At 37.9% G+C, this 22,063-nt stretch overlaps 1 protein-coding gene and 1 long non-coding RNA gene across 2 annotated transcripts; one reads left to right on the top strand and one right to left on the bottom strand.

The window, feature by feature from the left end:
• The first annotated feature begins 3,277 nt into the window (after nucleotides 1-3,277).
• CASP7 (caspase 7) lies at nucleotides 3,278-21,584 on the top strand. Its single transcript, XM_065746054.1, has 6 exons — nucleotides 3,278-3,419; nucleotides 17,116-17,264; nucleotides 18,228-18,356; nucleotides 18,835-19,010; nucleotides 19,309-19,447; nucleotides 19,963-21,584. Exons 1-6 carry the CDS (start codon nucleotides 3,307-3,309, stop codon nucleotides 20,184-20,186), a joined length of 930 nt encoding a protein of 309 aa, XP_065602126.1. The 5' UTR covers nucleotides 3,278-3,306; the 3' UTR covers nucleotides 20,187-21,584.
• On the bottom strand, nucleotides 12,122-19,342 carry LOC136054701 (uncharacterized). Its single transcript, XR_010622765.1, has 3 exons — nucleotides 19,274-19,342; nucleotides 16,810-16,928; nucleotides 12,122-12,265 (listed from the first exon to the last, which is right to left on the bottom strand). It is a non-coding gene; the product is annotated as an uncharacterized LOC136054701 (long non-coding RNA).
• Nucleotides 21,585-22,063: the final 479 nt, after the last annotated feature.

Raw genomic sequence — 22,063 nt, 5'->3', positions numbered from 1 at the left:
CAATCACTCTATGCCCTGAAGCAAGATATTTCCTCCTACTTATGTATTTTCTAATTTCTCCCTTACTCATCACTGAAAACCAGAAAGATTTTCTGAAATATCTAGCACTGTATTCTTCACTGAAATCGTTAAATTGCCATGTAATTAAGAAAGGTTTTGCAGCACACTGAGGAAACAAGCTGATTGAATTGTAGATGTCCCTGTTCATTGAAGGAAAGTTGGACTGGATAATCTTTAAAGGTTCCTTCCAACTCAAACAATTCTATAAAGCACAATACTATTTTTTCAATAGCTTTATGATGATCTGTAGAATGGTTATATCTCTAGATATGTAAATTTGGCCATGAGGACCAGATGACAATAGGCAAACATTTTCGCTGAAATACAGGAAGCCACAGATGGCATCCTGTGTCCGGATTTCCAAACTAACACACACACACACACACACACACAACACCAGGAAAGAGTATTTGGTTGTTCAGGAGTCACTGACAGTCATTGCTGGTTTTGTTATAGTCCTAATCAAAGGGCTGGAGCATCTCTCTTAGGAAGAAAGGTTGAGGGTGTTGAGTTTGCTTAGCTAGGAGAAGAGAAGGCTCAGGAGAGACCTCACAGTGTCCTTCCAGTACTTGAAGGGAGCTTACAAGCAGGAGAGGAACCAACTTTTTACACAGTCTGGAAGTGATAGGACAAAGTGGAAAGGCTTTAAATTAAAAGAGGGGAAAATCAGGTCAGATGTTAGGCAGAAATTCCTTACTCAGGAGGTGGCAGTGAGGCCCTGACACAGGCTGCCCAGAGAAGCTGTGCATGCCTCATCCCTGGAGGCATTCAAGGTCAGACTGGATGGAGCCCTGTGCAGCTTGGCCGGTGCGTGGTAACCCTGCCCACGGCAGTGGGTTTGGAGCAAAATCTTCTTTAAGGTCCCATCCAAACTAAGCCATTCAATGATTCTCTCCCATCTCTCCTCTCCACACGTTTACTTGGAGATCCACACATTTCTTGTTCCTCTGTTGTCCTTAACTATCTATTACAGATTTGGAAATGGCGCTGGCTTCTCAAAAAGCAGCAGCCAACAGACGGCATGAGAGGAGCCATGGGACTCCGTTAGAGCTTAATTTTCAGCAGCAAGCTTTGGCTCTGTTTCCAACCAGGAGCCACAGGCGTAGTCCCACGGAGCAGAGATGGTCCCAGCAGCAGCACACAGACGACTGGAGAGAGCCATGTGCAGCTCTGACGCTGCTCGCTCTCATCCAAGCGGTGACCTGTCGAGAAGCAAAAGGCTGTTTGTTACGAAGCCTGTGTTTTGTGCCAATTATGAGGCAGTTACACTGAAAAACGTCGCTTTGATGTGAAACTCTTCAGGTAGCGAATGTTAAACACCGCGCACCGCTGGGTAGGTGTATGATTTTGCAGGATCGGAGCCCGCATCCAGGAGTAATTAGCCAGACCGTGCCAATCTCCAGCCCGTGCACTGAACTGCTGGGCCCGACGCAACGGCTACGCAGTGGGGTATCATAATTAGCAGAGATGCAACACAGTGAATAATTGGAAAGATAAGGAAATGCCACTGAAGTTTATATCAGGGAAAAAAAAATTCCTTAGATCTAGACAATCTCGTGTCACCGTGAACCTTCAGACTCCTCTTTTGAAGGGGTGTGACGGAGCGCTGCTGTTGAAAAGCAGCAATTTTCTCTTCGCTGGGATGAAGCTGTGTGTATGGGGGTGAGGGGAGGATGCTGAACCCCTTCCTGGGGAGCGGATCAGGAGCAGCCCCACCACCCTCAGCCCCGGGACAGCCGGTATCACCGGGCGGCCCCACCGGGACGGGGCAGACCCCGCCCCGCACAGTTCCCTGCCTTCAGGCACCACCCTCCGCTTTCGCTTTTCCTTTCGCTTCCGTCTTTCCGGATCCGAGCGCCAAGGCAAGCCCGCCGTCCCTCGGGTCCCTCCGGCTTGGCTCCCCTCCGCCCCGCTCCCGCCCCGTACCCCGCACTGCGGAGGGATGGAAGCGGTCCGGCTTCGGTTGGCTCGCGGAGGGCAGCAGCATGCACGGGATGTTGTTTGCAATCGGTGGTGCTGATTTGCTCCACCTGTACGGGAGTGTTTCGCTGGGACTTCTCTGCTTGTGGCCTGCACGCTTTCCTCTCCTCTTGTGTTGCAACTGTAAAGCTTGATCTGCTGAGATTAGGGTAGCCTAGTAGCTTTTCCTGGGCAAATTCCACGCCCAGAGTTGGACGGACGGCTCAGGATATCGCACTAAAAGTGCGAGCCCTGTTTCCTTTCCCACCGCTCTTCTGACCCTGAGCTGACACAGCACACCGCGTATGCCATCAACACCACCTGTCCGTAGTGCCCTGCTGGCTGAGTGATCTAAACAAAGGTACCGAGCCGTCAGCTCAGTGCCAGAAGCAGAGGAGAAAGACCTATTTTTTAATCAGAAAAGAAGTGATAAGACTCGCTCAGCCATGTGTTACCCCTTCTGAGATGAGTGAATGTTCCAAACTTAATACTGCAGTAACACGGGAAAAAAAAAAAAAGTCTGAAATACAGCAATTTGTGAGAGGCTGCTTTATGTCAAGAAAGGTGTCTTCATTTCCAAGAAGCACTTGTTGTTTTTTTTCCTAACAACTGTACACTGTTGATATAGACAAAACAGACATTAAAAATTAAGATTCCATCTATGGAAGATGATACTGAGTTTCTTTTAAGCCTATTTGCATGTATCTGAATGGAGGTTATAGAGAGGTGGGGGTTGGCCCCTTCTCACACCTAACTAAGGATAGGATGAGAGGTAATGGTCCTAAATTGCACCAGGGGAGGTTCAGGTTGGATATTTGAGAAAATTCTTCTTGGAAGGAGTGGTAATGTGATGAGACTGGCTGCCCAGGGAAGAAGTAATGTCACTGTTCCTGGAGATGGTGAAGAAATGTGGAGATGTGGCACTGAGGGACATGGTGGAGATGGGCTGATGATCACTTGGTTATCTTAGGGGTCATTTCCAACCTTAATTACTACGATTCTGTGATATAGAAGAGCTTTCTGTACAGGATGAGACTGCAGTTTTAAATATTTTGATGTTGGTTGACTCTGTGTTCTTCCCAACACACTTCTTTCCAGACCATGAAGAATTTTCTGGCAATTACTTGTAACATCAGTGCCAGAAATCTAGACACTCTTAGTTTGTTAAGGACCGTATGACATAGCAAACTAGCAGTCTCACATGTCCACTTAATGGTTTTATTTTTGAAGCTCTGAAATAACAGTGTTCATTGAGAGATGCTTACATTCTTGTACTTTTATTTGTAGATGTCAGGAGATCAGTCTGCTGATCGTTCTTCTGAAGAGAGAAGTAATGAAGATCGAGATGATATAGTTGATGCAAGACCAGACAGAAGTAGCAGACTCTCAATTTTTGCAAAGTAAGTTACTACTTCTATTTCTGTTTTCATTTTTGTTTTTGTCAGTTATTAATACCGCTTTTCTAGTGGGATTGCAGTGTTTAGTTTGCCATGCCCTGAGTGTCAAAGAGGGTCTGATAGGTGCTGTATGCAGTATAAGGTCTGACATATTTAATCTGTACCCTAAAGCTGAACAGCCCTCACATTGCTCTGATTTACAGAGACCTAGGAAATCTCCCATCAGCTTACTTGGTAGTCAAGAGACCACTAAGTTCATTTAACATCAGTTGTAGCCCCTCGTCTTAAACATTGCCCTTTCGTGGAGCTGGGAATTAAATATGCCATTAATTATCTATTTTACTGCATTCAGCTCAGCTAATCTCCTACATCGTTTGAATCCCCTGCTGACTATTTAAGTTAGTTTAAAGCCTGGATGTGCCATCTAGACTGTAGCACAAAGAAGCCTCACTGAGTCTAGAGATGTAACCCATTACAGAATAAATTAAAAGCCTTTCATTTTAGCCTAGTAGTCTTACTGAAGCATAATTTTACTTTCATTAAATGCACAGGCAGCAAGAACTATGTGCTCCTTGTCTGTACTCCTGAGAATACTAGATAAATGTGACTGAAATTGCAAAAGACAAAAATTGAACGCAAAATTCACAAATGCTGTTGAATATCAGAAAATACTAATTCATGTTGTGAACTTCTTGTCTGTTATTACAGGTGCTTATTACAGAGGGTTTTGTTGTTCTTTGACATATTTGCAGTCAAGAGAATGATATAATTCAGAGAAAATACATGTAGAAAGCAATTTTATTTTTGTAGCTTATTATATGAACGTTAAGGGGTGTAAGATGTCTTCTTTAGAAGAAGTGATATGCTAATATTGTTACTCGGTTATACAACTCAAAGTTAATCATTCCTAAAGGAAAAGCAAGAGTCAGCATTTCTATCACTTTTTTATAAGAAAATTTTCAAGTAATTTGTCTATTCATCAGTTTGAGACATTCATCTTGGGAAATCCTTGAAGATAGAATTTGAAACATCTTTCTCTAAAAGTAAAAAAGAACTCAGATAAAATAAATACAGAAAAGAAAAAGAATAAATATGAAAAGTACTTGAGACGTTTCAATATAGATTTTGTAGGAAAAAAAATTAAGCCTGAGAAATCTATCAGTGCTTCTTGGCAAAAGTGTTGTTAGCCTGAAGAGGGATGAGCTGTTCGACAGAGAAGGTCTTAAAAATCCAAGTGTGCTGATAAGGTCTTCATCTTATAGAAACTCTCTGGCCTGCAGGAATGTAGAAAAGGAATGTGAGAGGATAAAGGAAGATGGGTTATGATTGAAAACAGTGGCTGTCATGATGTAGAAAGTGAACAGAGAATGATTGTTCATTGAGCCTCACAAAAAGTATAAGGGACATGCAATGGAAAGTTTATGGAGTAAGATTAAAACAATCACAGATATGTTTTTCCCGTTGCACAGTATGCAGTTGTAAAATGTAAGTTACAAGATATCCATACGTTGATACTCCAGATGAGTTCAGAAGAATCTAGATCAATAGTGGAAGAAAAATCCAGTGGGAATATTAAAGTTAAAATCTTTGATACAAGATGTTCCTTAATCAGATTTCTGTGAGAATATATTCTGGACCAAATTTCTTTATCTCGTTCTGTTAAAACTCATTAGTAGTCAGTACCAGATACTGGGTTTGGTTTGCTTTTAGTTGGAATCTGAATGTCTCTGTGGCTTAATGCCAAGGTTCCATTTTGGCAATGTAAACTTAATACCTGTGAATAAGTGTCTAGAAAGCTTTAGATTGACTACCATTTTATTTGCTATACTAACCCAATCTTTACCATCTGTGCAGTATTTTCAAGGAAAATCAGGATTCAGTTTCATTTCTATTAAAAAATATATTAAAAGTTCTTTAACTATATAAGCTTAAAATAGATAAGCTCAGTAGGAAAACAAGTAATTTCTACTGATAGATAAGCATGTGAATTTGAATGGGAAAGGGAACAGAACAGTGAGAAACTAAAATCAGAGCCACTGCTACTAAAGACCAACTACTTCCAGTACCTTCAGTGCTCCAGTTCACTGTTCTCTGTCTCTGAATAGAGATAGTGAGAGCAGTGAACAGAAATAAGTGAGAATCTTCAATACAGCACATTTCTCTAAGACCACGACCATGCTTTACCAAGAAGACAACAGAACTCAGAACAAGCCACAGGTTGGACAGACTCTCTGGTGTGCACCACAGTTTGGGGGAATTCTCTTCCGCATATTTCCTTTTCTTGGAAAAAGTGCTCTAATTTTTATAATACTGTTGGTGGGGAAAAAGTGTTTGAGATGTTAGACGGTTGTTGGTATTTGTAGCCACTAGATGGCAGAAGGGTTTCACTTTTGTTTACTGCAAAACTGGCAGCAGGGGACAAAACTTAGGAAGACTGGCAGTTAACCAAAAAAAGTTGTGTTTCAGAAGGCAAAAACAGTAAGATGCACTATGGCAAGCTTGAGCAAAACAGAATTTTAAAAGGCAAAGTAAATATTGAGCTGGGAATTTGAGACATGTATTTATGTTCTTTGTGTGATAATTAGAAATTAGTAGAACTTTTCCCACATAAACTTTTCTGTGCCATATGTATTTGTTAACATTTTGGGGGCCTTAAAAATAGTCTCTCTTCTCCAAAGGATGATTTAGTATCTTTATTTGGAGTCTTCTACTGGAGAGCTCTGTTAGCAAGACTGAGAAACATAGCGGCCAAAATTACTTTAGCATCCAGGTAACATAATTTAGTGTGGAGCAGAATTCAGTTTCCATTGTGTTAAATAGAACTAGAATTTCTCTTGCTCCTAACGAGTTTTGTTTTTGTTTGTTTATTTATTTGTTTAAAGCTGCATCTGCAAATTCCCAAGGTTTGGTAGACTAACACTCACATGTTTAACTTTACGAGTAACAGCCAGTGAATCACATGAAGTTATCCTCTGGGCTGTAACTGAACTCTTGGTACAGTCACACGTTTCCTTTATGTCTCTAAGCAAATCACTGAGTGTATTATTTAATGCTGCAAATGAGTGATAAGCTTTCGTTTTTCTGTCGTCTTTAGTGTTCTGCTTTTCCCAAGCTAAATACCAGGATACGTGTCCTCCAAAGTAATGAACATCTAATTTCAGAAGTAATGGGTTCTGGCAACTTTAGTCTGCTAATGCTAATTCCTACAAATACAGTAACAGAGGTTTTAACAGATGTGCTACAACAGAAGTGTTCCTTGTTACTTGCTCATAAACAAGAGGCTTGTTTTTAGTTTTGTTACGGTCATTTCTGTTAGACCCAAATCTCAGTTTCTAGAGAACACCACAGTGCATTAAGCAGTTAAAATGGTGCACAGTGCTACTTTCCCTTGGACACTTACTGAATGTACCATGTAGGAAATGCCCAATACCTTGAAACAGCACCAGAAGTATAAAAAGTCACTAATTCAGTTAGCATTTGCTTCCAGTCTCCTTGGAGACTTCCTCATGTGAAGCACAGCAGACACTGGATTGTTCTTGAACTGTATCTGCAGCAATTACAACAGTGAGTCAAGTTGCCTAATTCCTTTTTATTGTATAATTTCCTTCATTACAATGAACTCTGTGCTGTCAGCACTCAAAATTTAGAGGAAAGCTGTGATATCTTTTAATATTTAACCTTTTAAAGGAACCACAACAAATGAAGCTGTATTTTTTAATAAACCAAAACCGTGTAAGAGTAAACGTGTGGGAAATAGTTGTATGGAGTACAAAAGAGGCTTTGTAAACTAGCCATGTTGATTTGCATTATTTTCTCAGAAGTGTTCACTGCATAAATATTGTAGCATGATGGTTGGATCTGGTTCTGAAAGGAGGAGGGGAGATATATTATTAAAAAGTAAAGCTTGATGTACCACCTCCATCTCAAGATCTGCTCTATTTTCCTACACACTTATGTAGTAGGATCAGTGATAGAATCTGTGTGTTTTCTGCTTGTCAGCAAAGGTAGATGAGGCCTGCATGACCTCTGTTTGCAGGGTGAGAGCTGTGAGGGTTTGAATAGCCCCATGGAAAAGTCCAGTGTGACCCACTGCTGACGCATGTGAATCTTTGGGCCTGAGCACAGGGCATCCTGTTTCATGCTCCAATGTAGCCCCGAGCATGGTGGGCTCCTAGCACTAGCAAAGAGGATTAGACTTGCTCTTGAGCACAAAGCTGAAGCTATTTTCAGATGCAGTGTGGAGTGCCATTTGATGATGAGCCAAGGTACTGTGGAAAGTTATTTACCTCCTTCCTTCTTTGCCACCTGTTTGGGAATCTCATGAATGAGCACCCTAAAGGAGCTTACTTGCTAATTATAATTCTTCTGGAATTTTGCCATTGGTAATCCTAGCAGAATGTTCTCCTAGATATATTATTTGGGGATTTTGCTTTATTTTGAGTCATATTCCAAGCAGCTAGTATAGAAACATACATATTTGCTAATTGTTCATAGTACCTATGACAGATAAAAGAGGCTTTTTTTTTTTTTTACTGCCTATGTGCATTATTTAGGATTTAATCATGCAAGATTTGAGTTTCAAGAAACCCACAGAAGGTGTATGTGCTCAGATTTTCCAGAAATGAGCAGAAAGCCTTTCCACAAGCAACATTATTTTTGGTAAAACTTTACCTTTTGAATGATATTTGAATATTATATGGCATAGACCATACAGGTTACATATAGGAGGTTAATTAGGAAGCTGAATTACGAACAGATGGTTGAGAATCTAGAATTTACTCAGTTTTGGTCAACTGCAGGTGTTACACCACAGAATTGCAGGCTGTAAATCATCCACACAGTATTAGGTGTCCAAAGATAAGGATGCTGGTACCGGATTCTTTTCTTCTTTTTTCCTATCTTCTTTCAACTGTTGAGAAATGTGAGTGGTTTTAGATGTAATAAACTATGTTGAAACATTTTCATGAAGTGCAATTGGCTTAGCAGCAGTGTGTTCCTCCTTGATTATTTATAACTAATGAATAAAATTTCAGCCATGACTTAGGTTTGGTTATGTTGAGGCCATCGCTAACACAACATTAGAAAGATGGTGGGATAGTTGGCACTAAGGAACATGATTCAGTTTTGAGACTCAGAAGGTCAGGCTGATGGTTGGATTTGATGAACTTGAAGGACTTTTCCAACATAGGTAATTCTATGACTCTATGATATATTCAGATATATATTAGACATCTAAGAATATCTGTAACGTACAAAGGATGCCAAAAGTTCTAGCCTGAAGCTTCTTTCAAACAGCTCAACTCCTTTTCTTACACAGTGAGTTTCCAGTTATCCTGAACTGGATTTCTCTGTTTTCCAAGTTCCTAGAAAGATTTCCCCTTCTACTAATTGGAGAAGAGCCTGAAACTAAAATGGCTCCAAAAACTACTGGGATAGTTCAGGTTTTGAAAATGTCTATGAGGGATCTAAAATGTGTTTTATTTCATTTCTCTAAGTTTGAAAGATAATTTCCTTGTTCTATGTAAGAATATATGGAATATAATATTAGGAGCTGGGAGGAACTTTCTGTAAGCAAAGAATTCGTAAGTAAATCCAACAGAGTGAACATTTACACTAAATAAACTCTGTCTGGCAGATCCCTTAAAGTGAGGCCAGGGATTGAAATATTGCAGTGTTGCAATCTTTTATTTAGGCACATAAGATCTTTGGAAAAACGTTTTAAACCTAAGAGATGCTCAGCAGATTAAACAGAAGCTGCAGGTTTGTAGAAACTTCTGAATGAGGTTTTCTGGTTTTTTTTGCAAGAGATCAAACGAAAAATGTGCTCGCACACAGGTGAGTCAGCGACTGCAGTGAGCACACTGGTCACAGGTTGATTTTGCTTGCCTCTGCAACTGTGAAGCTTTGTGGTAGGTGAGGCCCTGCTGTGGTTGAAGCTAATCGATTTTAGATGGTGGTTTACAGGATGTGAAACACATACACAGTCTTTTCCTATAGTTCAGAGGAGCAGCTGCAACCACATAAACCATGCTAGATTGGCTGTTAAGGTCCCAGGGGTGTTTGGGACTATAATATACGTGGAGTCTGCAAAGATGAGTATTTTGCAGTTGACGTGAACCTGTTAATGCCTACACATACCTATTTACTCCATTCAGGGAAGCTAATGTTCAGTAACCAAAGATAAGAGATTTGCTTCTGGGATGAAACTGCTGTAGATACCTCTACAGTCTGGAGTAAGAATGCATTTGTTCCGCAGTGTTTTCCACCAGGGAGATGGCAGCATGCTGTCTCACCTACTCTGGCCCTAAAGACTGTACAAATTCGTGGTTGCTAAGTGTAGAACCACAGAATCTGAGAATGGTTTTGATTGGAAGGACCTTTAAGATCATCTATTTCCAACCCCACTGTTAGAGGCAGACACACCTCCCACTAGACCAGGTTGCTCAGCCTGACCTTGAATGCTTCCAGGGTGGGGGGGCAACCACAACCTTGCTGGGCAACCTGTTACAGTGTCTCACCATTCTCACAGTAAATAGTTTCTTCCTAATATCTAGTTTAAACCTGCCCTCTTCCAGTTTAAAACCATTTCCCTCTTGTGCTGTCACTATAGTTAGCATACATCTTAATAAACGTGTTCTGCTTCTGTTCAGCTGTTGGAGGTGATAAAACATGTTACAAAAAACTTAAATGCCAGAGTTTCAATTTAAAGAATTAAAACATTTTGTGAATTTTCTGCAAAATCTGTGGCAGTAATGCTACGTAATCTGTAGTAGGAACCAAAGTAACATTTTTGATGTGACTGCAGGTATTCCAGCCTTGCCCTCAGCAAACAACTTGTTAATGAAAGCTTAAGTTTTTCCCAGCCCTGTTAGTATCTCCCTAAGTCCAAGGAAATAATTTCATTGTTGACTTAACTCCTTTCTTTCAAGGAAAGAAATATTGCTTCAACAATATTTTCCTTTCAATATGAATCCTAAGATTTGTGTGTTTACATTAAGAGGGAGGATGGGGGGCATGTTTTTTTTTCTAAGAAACAAGAGATATTCTCTCTGTTAATTCCTCATATCAGATTCATTCAAAAAATTATCCACTCCTCTGGTGATTTTTAATTATCTTTTTTCAGTCAGCTGACAGTCCTGCTCAAAAGACATCCTCAAGTGGTCATGAACTAGTCACCAATTTCAAATGAAGATAGAAGCTAAATATTTACTATGGTTCTGGATCTTGAGAACAGTTACAAGCAGGCTTTCTTTTACTGTCTGACTAGTCCTATTGCTTTTAATCTGAGTACACATGACAGACATTTTCTGTCATTCTACCACTTCTTAAAAATGACTTTTCTGGCTTAGGAACTTTAGCAGAGTGTATATGAAGAAGAAATCTGATCAGACTTCATATATCATGGATAAATATGAGCGTTAGATTCCAGTATCATCTATTTGATCTATTTCACCGTAATTTAAAATTTCTTTAAAGCAGAAAACAAGGCCATTAGAGGGAACAGGAGTCTAGGACTCCTTTTATGTTTTTAAATGTTACTTTTTTTTTGTATTGTGTTGTTTAGGTTTGCTGTCATTTTTGAAATTGCTATGTAGGTTTTGATGTCTTCTGTGTAATCTCCTTGCTACAGTAAGCAACATAGGTAAAATAACATACAGATGCTTTTAGGTGAACTTGTATTTTTATGGTGCTATGTGTCTGAAAAATAAATGGAAATCACATATGCCACCCTAGTATATTCAGGAGAAAAAGTCTGAGAGCCTACAATGTGTCACAGGCAGACTGGAAACAGAATGGAGCTCTCTCAAAAGCCAGTGTCACTGGCAGTGGCTCCTATTGGTATTTAAAGTGGGTTTAACTTTGTATTCCAGCACGTAGCCTTGTTAGCACGTGACCCAGAATCACAAAATCAGGCACAGTGCAGTACAGTTTCAGTATTTGGATGAGCATTTATGGTTAATGCTTAGTCCTTATCCCTTATAATTTATGCTTTTTGGTTATTAACAGTAAAAGAATACTCATTTTATAAAAGATGCTTCAAATATTGGCACATTCATCTTGTCCAGAAATGTTGCAGTACTGCCAACCTGATGCAATATTAATGGGAAAAGTCAACAGGATAATCTATTATTTGCATGCAGCTCTAAATCTGCTTGACATTTTACCAAAACAAATCTGACAAAGAACAAAGAGTCTGCCTTAAAGAACTTAAGATCTAAAAAGCTCTAGTCAGGTTTAACAAGTATCTTGTGCTTGTTATTACCAATAGATTTCAAGAGAAAAATAAATTCAAAGAAGGGAGTGTGTACAGTAATTAGAGGTGTACTAAGTAGGGTGAAATTAGACTGGATAAAACTATTAAAGCTGGATAGAAGTATTAAAGCTGCATAAAAGTATTTAAGCTGACAGTTTGGAGAGAAGGCTGTTTAGGAACAAGACATATCCACACATGTTCATCAGAAAGCAACAGACATGAATAGAACACCGATTATTAAGACACAGTAAAAACAGAGAATTAAATATTGAACTTGGACTTGTCTCATTTATGCATTCTGTTTCTTGGTCACTTCTTCAGAATGTAAAAATGATGAGGGGCCATCTGAGTGGTTAGCAGTAGAATAAAGAGCACTGCAGTTTTCCGATATCTTCTGTCCCACAACATAAAGTGCATGAAGGTTCTGCTGGTTGTTGATGGGTTACCTGAGAAGATTGGTTCTGTGGACTTTGTCAGTCTACCACTGCCATAATCTTCTTGCCTGGACTCGAAGGCTGACAGACTGATAGAAACAAGAATCAAGCTCTTCTCCAATGCCAATGGGACTCCAGAAGCAGTGCTGAGATGTTGTGTTCTGTAGAAGACAGCATGTTGTATAAAACAAGTTTTCTTTTTTATAGAAACCTGTTAAGAACATATTAAAAAAATGATACAGAACTGCACATCATCTTAAAGAAACATGCCAGAATAAAATAAAATAAAGTAAAAGCTATCAAAATATTCTGAGATATTTCTAATCAAGTAAAACTTAAATTTACTGATCATCATAAAACAAATCAGAGTTCTCTCTTTCTCTTTTTGGTTAGAAATGAATTTAATTGGTGTAACCTTTCCATTCTCCTGTGAAGGCCAACTTCCTTAGTTTGAAAAGTACCATAAATGCAGATTTTTAAATCTACTTACATCTTTCAGTATAGCAACAAAAGTCTCCAATTTTCTCGGAAGTGAGAGAGAATACAGTTGTTTTCAAAGCCTCTGTAATATCATTTTTAGAAACAATATTTAATTAACACGACTATTTCCTCCTAGAAAAGAAGAAACTGATAAAAACAAACAAACAAACAAACATCACTGCAAACAAACAGAGACCTCCTCCTGTACTGTGAGAAGGAAGTGATTATCTCAAAATTTTATTCTTCTAATCCTCTGCCTGTGTGCCTATTTAAGTGACTATTCTCTACTGAAGAGACTTGTTTCTTCCTTGAGTGCTGCTAGGTGTCACTGAATTGCTTTATTTTAAGGCAGAAAAAAACCTGTTGTCTGTCAGTTTCTTTTTTAATTACTTTTAATTTTCAGGTTAGGTAAATGGATTGGTGTAATAGTTTCTGCCCTGGAGATTGCCTTTTTTTTGTGTGTGTGTGTGTGTTTTCCTTTAATCTCCTCTCTCCTGAGACTTTTTTCTGTCATGCTGCTACTGTTCCAAGGGCAGTCCCTATATTACAGCAGATGGGCATTTTAAAAGATTTTTTATGTTTGCTGTCTTCTACACCTCACACAGAGATCAACATTACCAGACTTCACAGCTAACATTAACTATGAAATGGAATGGAAGCTGAAGACCTCCATGGAAATACTGTGCTAAGCTTGTTATCAGAAGTTAAGAGATGATGAGAGACTGTAAGCTCTTGTTCTGTTAAAGGGTTCTTAGCACACTGCTGTGTCGTAATTCTACATGGTGGCAAAGATAGTGCAGAGTGATGCTAGAAGGAAGGAAGCCAAAGTAGAAGAAATCACGGCTGCTCAGAGATACTGTTTTCAGTTCAAAATTGTAAAGATTTCATTTTCTTGAAAACAATCTTTAGGTATGCTTAATAGTTAACAGGGGTGCTTTTATCCTTAAATTCTGATACCATTACATACTGAAATCATGATTTACCCAAAGCGTAACACAAAAAAAAAAAGTCTGTTGTGATAAATATCAGTTCTTTACACAGTCAGGATCAGAGTTCCTACCAGTGCAAAGTAATATATATCCACTGACACTAACAGGATTTTAGCCAGTCATAATGATGAGAAATTTGGCCTTCACTATTTGGAAGTTCAGTAACACAATGATAAATGCTACGGGAAACTTTTGTTTTGTATTTGAAATCTGAGGAGAAGTTGATAACAATGTTTTTCCCAGGTCTGACAGTGATTGAGTGTAGACTTGATGAAGTCACTTTCCCAGACATGCCATTGTCAAGCCTAAGCCCTAGATTTAGAAACACCATAAGAATAAGTAGGAAAATGTGCCAGAGCAGAGTTTTGATTTTTCCAAAGTATCAACTGCAAGGGGAGAACATGAAATACGTGAGAGCACTGATAGAAGAATATTTCTGTCTAAGGGAAAGATCAGAGTGACCACTAGTGGAGTGAGGAATTAAGGTATGGATGCCTATCAGAGGAGCAGAAAAATAAAACTGAGAGTAGACAGTTGACAACAGTTTATAAAAGCACATAATTAACCCGTGGAAATGCTTTCAGAAAATACTGTGATTAGAAAGCTCAGAGAACAACAGTGGTAAACATTTATATTCATGCGTCCAGTTCAAAGCTTAGAAAATCAAAATTTGTCAAGAAAGCTTTATGCTTTCAGTCATAAGACAGCCTGTCACTGACAAGGAATTTCCCTTTAGGACTGATTAGTACATATTTATTATGTTATTAGTCATTATTACAAACTATGATTTTACTTGTTTAAACTGAAGAGTGGAACCTTAAGCTATCAGCTTAGGCCACTCAGGCAATTCCCAAATTGCTCCATTTTGGCACAGCAAACAGAATCTTAAAAAAAAAAAAATTCTCCCTGGATTGCAGTCTGAGATGCATGTACAGCACAACCTTTGCTTTCTTATTCATTCAATTTGGACCGATACCAAAAGATTTCTGGAAGTGTTTTGTTGTCTGCCAGGAAAGGAATGATAGGCGTAACCGCACAAGATATGCTGTGATTGCTTATTATCTGATTATCCTGTTAAGCTTGGAAGGAATCATTAGAACAAAACCATAGTATCCTTTGTAAAGGAATGGGGAAAATAAACCAGGGATTAATGTGGACTGTTAATACTGGCAAAGCTTGTCTGTGATCTTTGACAATGAACAGCATAGAGCTTCTAAGATGCTTTTGGGAATACCAGCAGTAGCTGTATCTCTTAAAGTCCTGAGAACTTCTGCATGAATGAGTACGAACTATTGAACTCGGAAGTTAAGTGGTTTCAGAGGAGAAGTTGTGTGGCTGCTTTACTGTGCCACTTAACCCCAGCTGCTATTTTGAGCCAAGTTCTTTATTGGGTAATGTGACTGCATGACTTCTTGTCTCAGATTAGATCATTTCCAGCATTTTGGAGTGGACAGTGTAAATATGATATTGCATCACGTGGGTAAGTCCATCCTAAGTGTTCAAAAATGTTCATAGATTGAACATCAATAGACATTTGTGTAGAATAACCTTGAAAATATCTCAGTATGTGTAGCAGACACTGCTATTCATACAGCATATTCAGGAAGTCAGAGAAGCCAGATAAATTTGTAGAAACTTGAAACTAGCATGGACTGAGGAAATTAGTCTCTTCATTGACCTGAGTGCTTATTTCTTGTTTTGAATTTTCTTTTTCTCTTTTCCTTTTTTCCAAAGAGTTGTCTTGTGGTGTTGGACTAGGGGGAATTTTAGGCTAAATAAGAATCCATGATCTCTTTGAAACCCAAATGTATTAACATCATGCAGCTGTGGATAATTCTTTAAAATGGTTAAAATCTTGTCTTGAGGCAAAGCATATTTAATTATTGCTCTCAGAGCCCTCAAGAAGCAGTTTGTAGGGAGAATACCAATATTTGTGATTTGCCAGAAGAAAAAACCTGTACTTCCAAGTACAGTTCTCAAGTAGGTACAGTTCAAAATCTCGTTTCATGGTCTCCAGAAGTCTAACAGGGGAGATGATGTTAGGATGATGGGTAAAGAGTAAAGAGAAAGCCTGCTAGATGCAACTATTTAATTTGGTCCTTTATAGCAGAGCATGAAGACACTCAAAGGTAAGAAGAAACTGTTTTGAAATCCAATAGCTGTGGCATTTGAACATGATTAATTACCTAGAGATGCTTTATTATGGTTTCCAGTTAGTCTTTTCCTTTAGTAACACAAAAATAGGACACTTGGAGACTCCAGAGACAATAATTGTTAAGTAAGGAAGATAAGAAAGTACATTTCCTAAACAACATTTAATCAATTCACAGCAATATCATCTCTGAGGTCTATTAGTGAAGCAAATAGCTTGGTAATTTTCTAGAAAGATGTCAAAGTGAGAATAGTGAAAGTACTTAATTGATATTATGGGACAAATCTAATTTTGTTAAAAACAAATGACATAGTACAGTTAGTTGTGCTGAGAAAATAGGTTATGTTTTCCTCTCAGACTTCAGCAGTAAGTACTTCTGGAAGCAAGATGCTGATACCTTCTCCCCTTTCCCGAATATTGTTTCTAAGTGTGTCTGCTCTAAAGCTTACTCGTATACCTGAGGTTTCATCAGAACCTTTGAAAGCTTTCACTGGCATTAATTCTGCTCATGGAGATCATCTCAACATCAGAAGTCACTTGGCTGGACAAAAAGTCCTCCTCTAGAAGCAAGCATTTATGAGTTCCTCATGCTTGTACTTCAGGTGTGCATGCTGGTTGTCATAGATTCATTCTATATTATTTCATTTAGAATAAATTGGTGAGTAGACTCCATGCTGTCTCTCAGAATCATTTTCTAATTCAGTCTAAGACTCCATCACATAGCAGAAAGATCAATGCACAGTAATATTAGTGGAGTAAATTTATAGGATTTTGATTATTTGTTTATAATGAAGTTTAGATACTGATGTGATCACACTGAAATCAAATTAGTTTTTAGCGTAACTTCAAACTATTGACTGACAGACCACACTAACAAATGAGCTGTTTATATATCTATCCTTTAGCAATTGAAAATACCTACTGATCTTAACATTTTCAGAGAATTTAGGGATGATTCAATAGACAAATCCCACCATACCACCTAGTAAATTATGTATCTTCTTGTCATGCTTGAAACAGTTATTAAGGAAGATCTGTCTGAGTTTCCATGAATCACTTATAGTAAAATTAAAATAGTACTTACATCCAGAAACACTGTTTACAAAAGACTGCTCCCAGCCTGATATTTGGTCAAGGTCTGCATGTATTGCAGTTGACTGCAGCCCACTCAAGGGTGATTTTACAGCCATCAGAATCTAAATACTGCAAGGAAATCATGAGACTTAAGCAATGAATTAATATCTCTACATCTCTGTATGAAATATGAAGGAAGAGAAATATAAGAGAAATAAAAACATCAGGGAGTGCTGCCACAATGGCATGAGTTAAGATAAATAAAGCACATTGCGTGTGACTGGTCATTAACGCTATTTTAATTTGACTCACACAGGAAAAAGAAGAATGGAGAAGAAGAACAGCCAAAGTCCTCTCTCAGTAACCAGTACCGAATTGTTACACCCACATTCCAGTATAATATGAACTACAAGAAAGTTGGCAAATGTGTAATTATAAACAACAAAAATTTTGAAGACAAAACAGGTAATGTTCTTTGTCCTGCTTGACAAGGGAGGTCTGACCACGTGACCTCCAGTGGTCCTTTGACATTATTCCAACCTCAGCCATTCTTTGATCCTGTGATTCCTTCGATGACACTTATTACAGATTCTAGAATTTTTATACTTTCATTGATCAGTAAACCTGTTATTTTTAGGACATGGCATTTTAATGACTCATTTGATTTGATAAGTAGTTGTTCATACTGCTTGTTCCCATTCTTTAATACTTATATTAGAATAGCTCTTTGCAGCTCCTTTGCAGTAGGTGATTCAAAAAAGACGTCACCTTGTTCTGCCAAATCCCAACTAAACCTTTGTCCTAGAATTTATGGCTGTATTGTTGAAGTTTGAACTTTGGTATCTGCAGCCCATGTTATAACTTTTCAGTCTCTGAGCTGAACATAATAGCTATAGCTGTGCTCTGTTCACATTCTGGTATCAGCTGCACTTTCTAGATTGTGTACAGTTTTGAAGCAGACATATCTGTGATACAGCCAACTTCGTAGGCTTTTTTTTTCTCTGTACAAGCAGGGCATACAAATTAAATGAAGTACTTACTCCAAAGAATTTACATCAATTTATTTTATGTGGGTATCATGGGGAATCTTTCTGAACAATTATTCCTTGAAGAGCTTTGTGCGTATGTTACTCTGCATAACCAAAAGGAGATAGAAATCTCCATAGAGGTCCCATGTTGCAAGATGCTGGAGATAAACCAGCATTTTTTCAGAATAAAATACATGTTCACATTGGACCTTGCATTATTTTGTGTTAAAATGAAATTCACAGTTTGTTCTGAATGCCAAGTATATTGTTAGAGGATTGCTTTAAATTCATGTCATCATGACATTGTAAATAAATGAAGAACCCAAAAGTTGCCTTTGAACATATAAATTATCTTAAATAGTGTAACATGCGATCAACTGTACTATTTCTTTCCTGGTAGGAATGGGTACACGTAATGGCACTGATAAAGATGCTGGAGATCTCTCTAAGAGTTTCAGAAGCTTAGGTTTTGATGTTCACACATACAATGACCGAAGTTGTGATGATATGAAAAAACTACTGAAACAAGGTAAAAATTTAGAATCATAGAATAATTTATTGTGCAAAGGACCTCTGGAGATCACCTACATAATGCTCTGCACAGATCAGGTCAGATTAGACTAGAGTGCTTAGGCCCCTCGAAATGGAATTTTCCCTGGAAAAAGATTCAATTTCTGAACAGATTAGCCTTAATTCCCCAACTCTTTCTCCTCCAGTGTCAATTCAGATATGCATAGTTTTGTTGTCATAGTAGATGACAAATCTAACAAAATAATGGCACGTAGTTAAGAATTCAGCGTGTTGAATCCAGTGGGCTGAACACAACGTTCATTTATTCAAGGCACTCATCACATTAATAAGTGGGTTGGTGTCACCTTTATCCACTCCTTTATGTGACTTCCAGTAGAGGCCCACTGTACATTTCGTCTCAGAGAAATGAGTTCGATAAAAATAATTTTCCATTTAAAATGTTGTCTCAGTTTGGCTAACAAGTATTTGATTTGTAGCTGCTGAAGAGAATCACAGTGATGCTGCTTGTTTTGCCTGTATCCTTCTAAGCCATGGGGAAGAAGGCCTCATTTATGGCACTGATGGACCCATGGCTATCAAACATCTGACTGCACTCTTCAGAGGAGACAAATGTAAAAGCCTTATAGGAAAACCCAAATTGTTTTTCATTCAGGTAAATATAATGTCCTTCTGCTGGAGTGGGGAAAATGCATTATGTCACTTGGTTGGTTGTGAAAGGCTCTGAAAATTATCTTTGGTTATCTCTTTGGATAAAGGCTATGATTCCAAATTGCATTCTGCTAAATGCTTCATTCTCCCTGAGTAGCCTCACTTTCTGCTCTCTTGCTTCTTATACATACAAAGTACTGATAAAAACTACATCTGTTAAAAATGTAAAAAATAAAAAAATGTATAAAACATTTCATCTCTACTTACTGGTCAATTTCTCTTCATCTTCACTTCTCTTCCAGGCATGCCGAGGCTCTGAGTTTGATGAAGGTATACAAACTGACTCTGGACCTGCAAATGACACTCTGGAAACAGATGCCAATCCTAGATACAAAATCCCAGTAGAAGCAGATTTTCTGTTTGCATATTCCACAGTGCCAGGTAAAAATTAAAAAATAAAAATAAGAGTAGTAGAAGGAGGAAGCCCAAAAATTTATGGCTTACATTAACTTGCACTATTTGTAAATCAGATGTGCATTTTTACATTTAAATTACACTTTCAAGGTATATGTATATAAATATAGAAGTAGGCATTACAGATGGCAGATGAAGGTGATTCTGGCCTTTGACAGGCTAGTTTAGCAACTGTGTTGAATTCGAATGCAAGAAGAGGATGGGCTATATGAACCTTTGCAAAAAAATGCTCTGTGAAAAAACAGACAACAGTACCTTAATATGCTGAGGGTTGGAGAGGTAATACACATTATTTTCTATGCCAGTGTGGCAGGATTTGTGACATGAGTAGTAAGAACTGAAGTTTTTGTGTGCAGTTACTGCTTATCCAGAATCTTACACACAAACTGGTGTATTTCTTTCTGATGCTCCATTCTTCAGCACAAAGTCATGAGGAAAAAAAGAGGGAAAAAAATGTGCTTTTTTTATCTCTTTCCTGTAAGGTTATTATTCCTGGAGGAATCCTGGAAGAGGCTCTTGGTTTGTGCAGTCTCTGTGCTCTGTGCTAAATGAACATGGAAAACAACTTGAGATCATGCAGATCCTCACACGGGTCAACTATGTGGTTGCCACGAATTTTGAATCACAGTCCGATGATCCACGCTTCAGTGAGAAGAAGCAGATTCCTTGCGTAGTCTCTATGCTCACTAAGGAACTTTACTTCTGAAAACATATTTTAATGCAGCCAGTCATGTGAGATCGGGATAAATTTTTGGGTGAAGATCTGATTATAAATTACAGGAACACAATTGTTAATAACAGAAATGTAATGACACTAGTTTTACATATTGTATAAGCAGGAGTATCTGATGAATGGACAACATGCAATATTTTAAAGAAGACCTAAATGCTGTGGATCAATCCTATAGCTATTTTCTAATTTGTATTAGAGTTATAGAATCATAGACTCCATGATTCTATTGCAAGTTATTTTGATTTCTCCTAGTATAGCTGTCTTGATTTACGGGTGTTGAAAATGTTCTGAGAGTCAGTTATACTTGACCCATAAAGGTTTACTCCAAAAAATAGACTGTAAAACCTGTAAAAATCATATCAATGAAAGTCCATCTTTTCTTTCACTATAATCTCATGGAACTGTAACTTGGAAATTTCCAAAGACCATCATATAATGGATATGTCCAGAGATGAAACTGACTTTGTAGCTATTTAAAAGGGTGCTTCTTAGTCTAATAATTTTTTTTTTTCATTTTAGAACATCATTAATGAAGAGTAATGGTTGCACTGTGCTTAATCTGGAAGTCAATTTAGTTATCGTTCTAGCATAAGGTTAATTTTATTTGCAGATGATTCAGCTGAATGGTATGGAAATGCATCAAATAGAAAGATTTCCATTTTGTTTTTACTAGAAGTGGGCAAACTAATTAGGTGATACCTTAATAAAAAAAACATTATGAAGATTTTTGCCTTGCAAATGACAATTAACTGAGAGAACAGCCTGACACAGTAGTAGTGCAGTTTCTCTGCTTGCAGGAATAAGAACATCTGCATATTGATTCATAAGTTTTGAACCCACAAGAAGGTAATGTCTACATTTTGTTTACAATTACAATTTAATGTTGGAACAATAGAATTATGTATTCCAGTAACAAATGCACGTTTAGATTTAACTTCTACCTGTGAGGAATTTCGCCAAGACCAGAAATACTTACTTGAATCAGAAACCAGAAGTGCCTTTTTAGTTAATATATTGTCGTGATTTTGTATTTTGGAGTTATGTCAATGAAACTTATATTTCTACTTTTTATATTCTTTTTAATTAATGATAGCTAGCTCAAAAAAGTAATTGTAATGATTTGATTAGGCTGATAAATGACAGGTTATTTGCCCCTTTCCTAGTTAATGTACTATTTTTTTTACATCTAAGAAAACAGGTGCCTGCCTGCCGAGTTATCTCTTTATTAAGTATATTTTCTTACAGGAAATGTAGCATAGCAAGGCATACATTTTTCATAAATCAAATTTACAATTGTTTGAATTAAATAAATTATTGTTTTGTGGAAGTCTTGAGCATGGTGTCAATAAAGACCTGTTTTTTTTAATTTCCTATGAACAACTGCCTGTTCATCATTTGATCTGGTGAAGCAAAAACCAACCAAAATTGATCCCAAAACTTTTCTCAGCCATGAATGCAGTTGTCTTTTGCATCTTTATCAAGATGAGGTTTCCCATGTCAGTTGGAAGTATAAGCTGGCATTTGATGACTCGGGTTAAGTAGGTCAGATCCTTTCATAGAGTACACTAGAATTATTGAAAAGATTTTAATGGAAATCTCCTGATTATCCAGCCCTTAATCTTGCCCAGCACATAAAGTGCTTGTATGCATTACATGGTACAGTGGTCTAGCAGTTCATATGAAAATGTTCTTCTTATTACTTCTTGCAAACATCTCTATCTGAAACTGTTTTCTAGCACTGGATAAATGCCAGAAATGTTTCACCAGGAAATGTATTCATTCAACATTTTCAGTACTGAGCTCTTACATTTCCCTACAATTCATTAGTAGGTATTTACTAAGCTAATTCT

This window comes from Cyrtonyx montezumae, unplaced genomic scaffold, assembly GCF_038088225.1.
Source record: "Cyrtonyx montezumae isolate F1298 unplaced genomic scaffold, pur_monq_1.0 scaffold_4, whole genome shotgun sequence".
NCBI lineage: Eukaryota > Metazoa > Chordata > Aves > Galliformes > Odontophoridae > Cyrtonyx > Cyrtonyx montezumae.
This window is presented reverse-complemented; position numbering and strand designations above follow the sequence as displayed.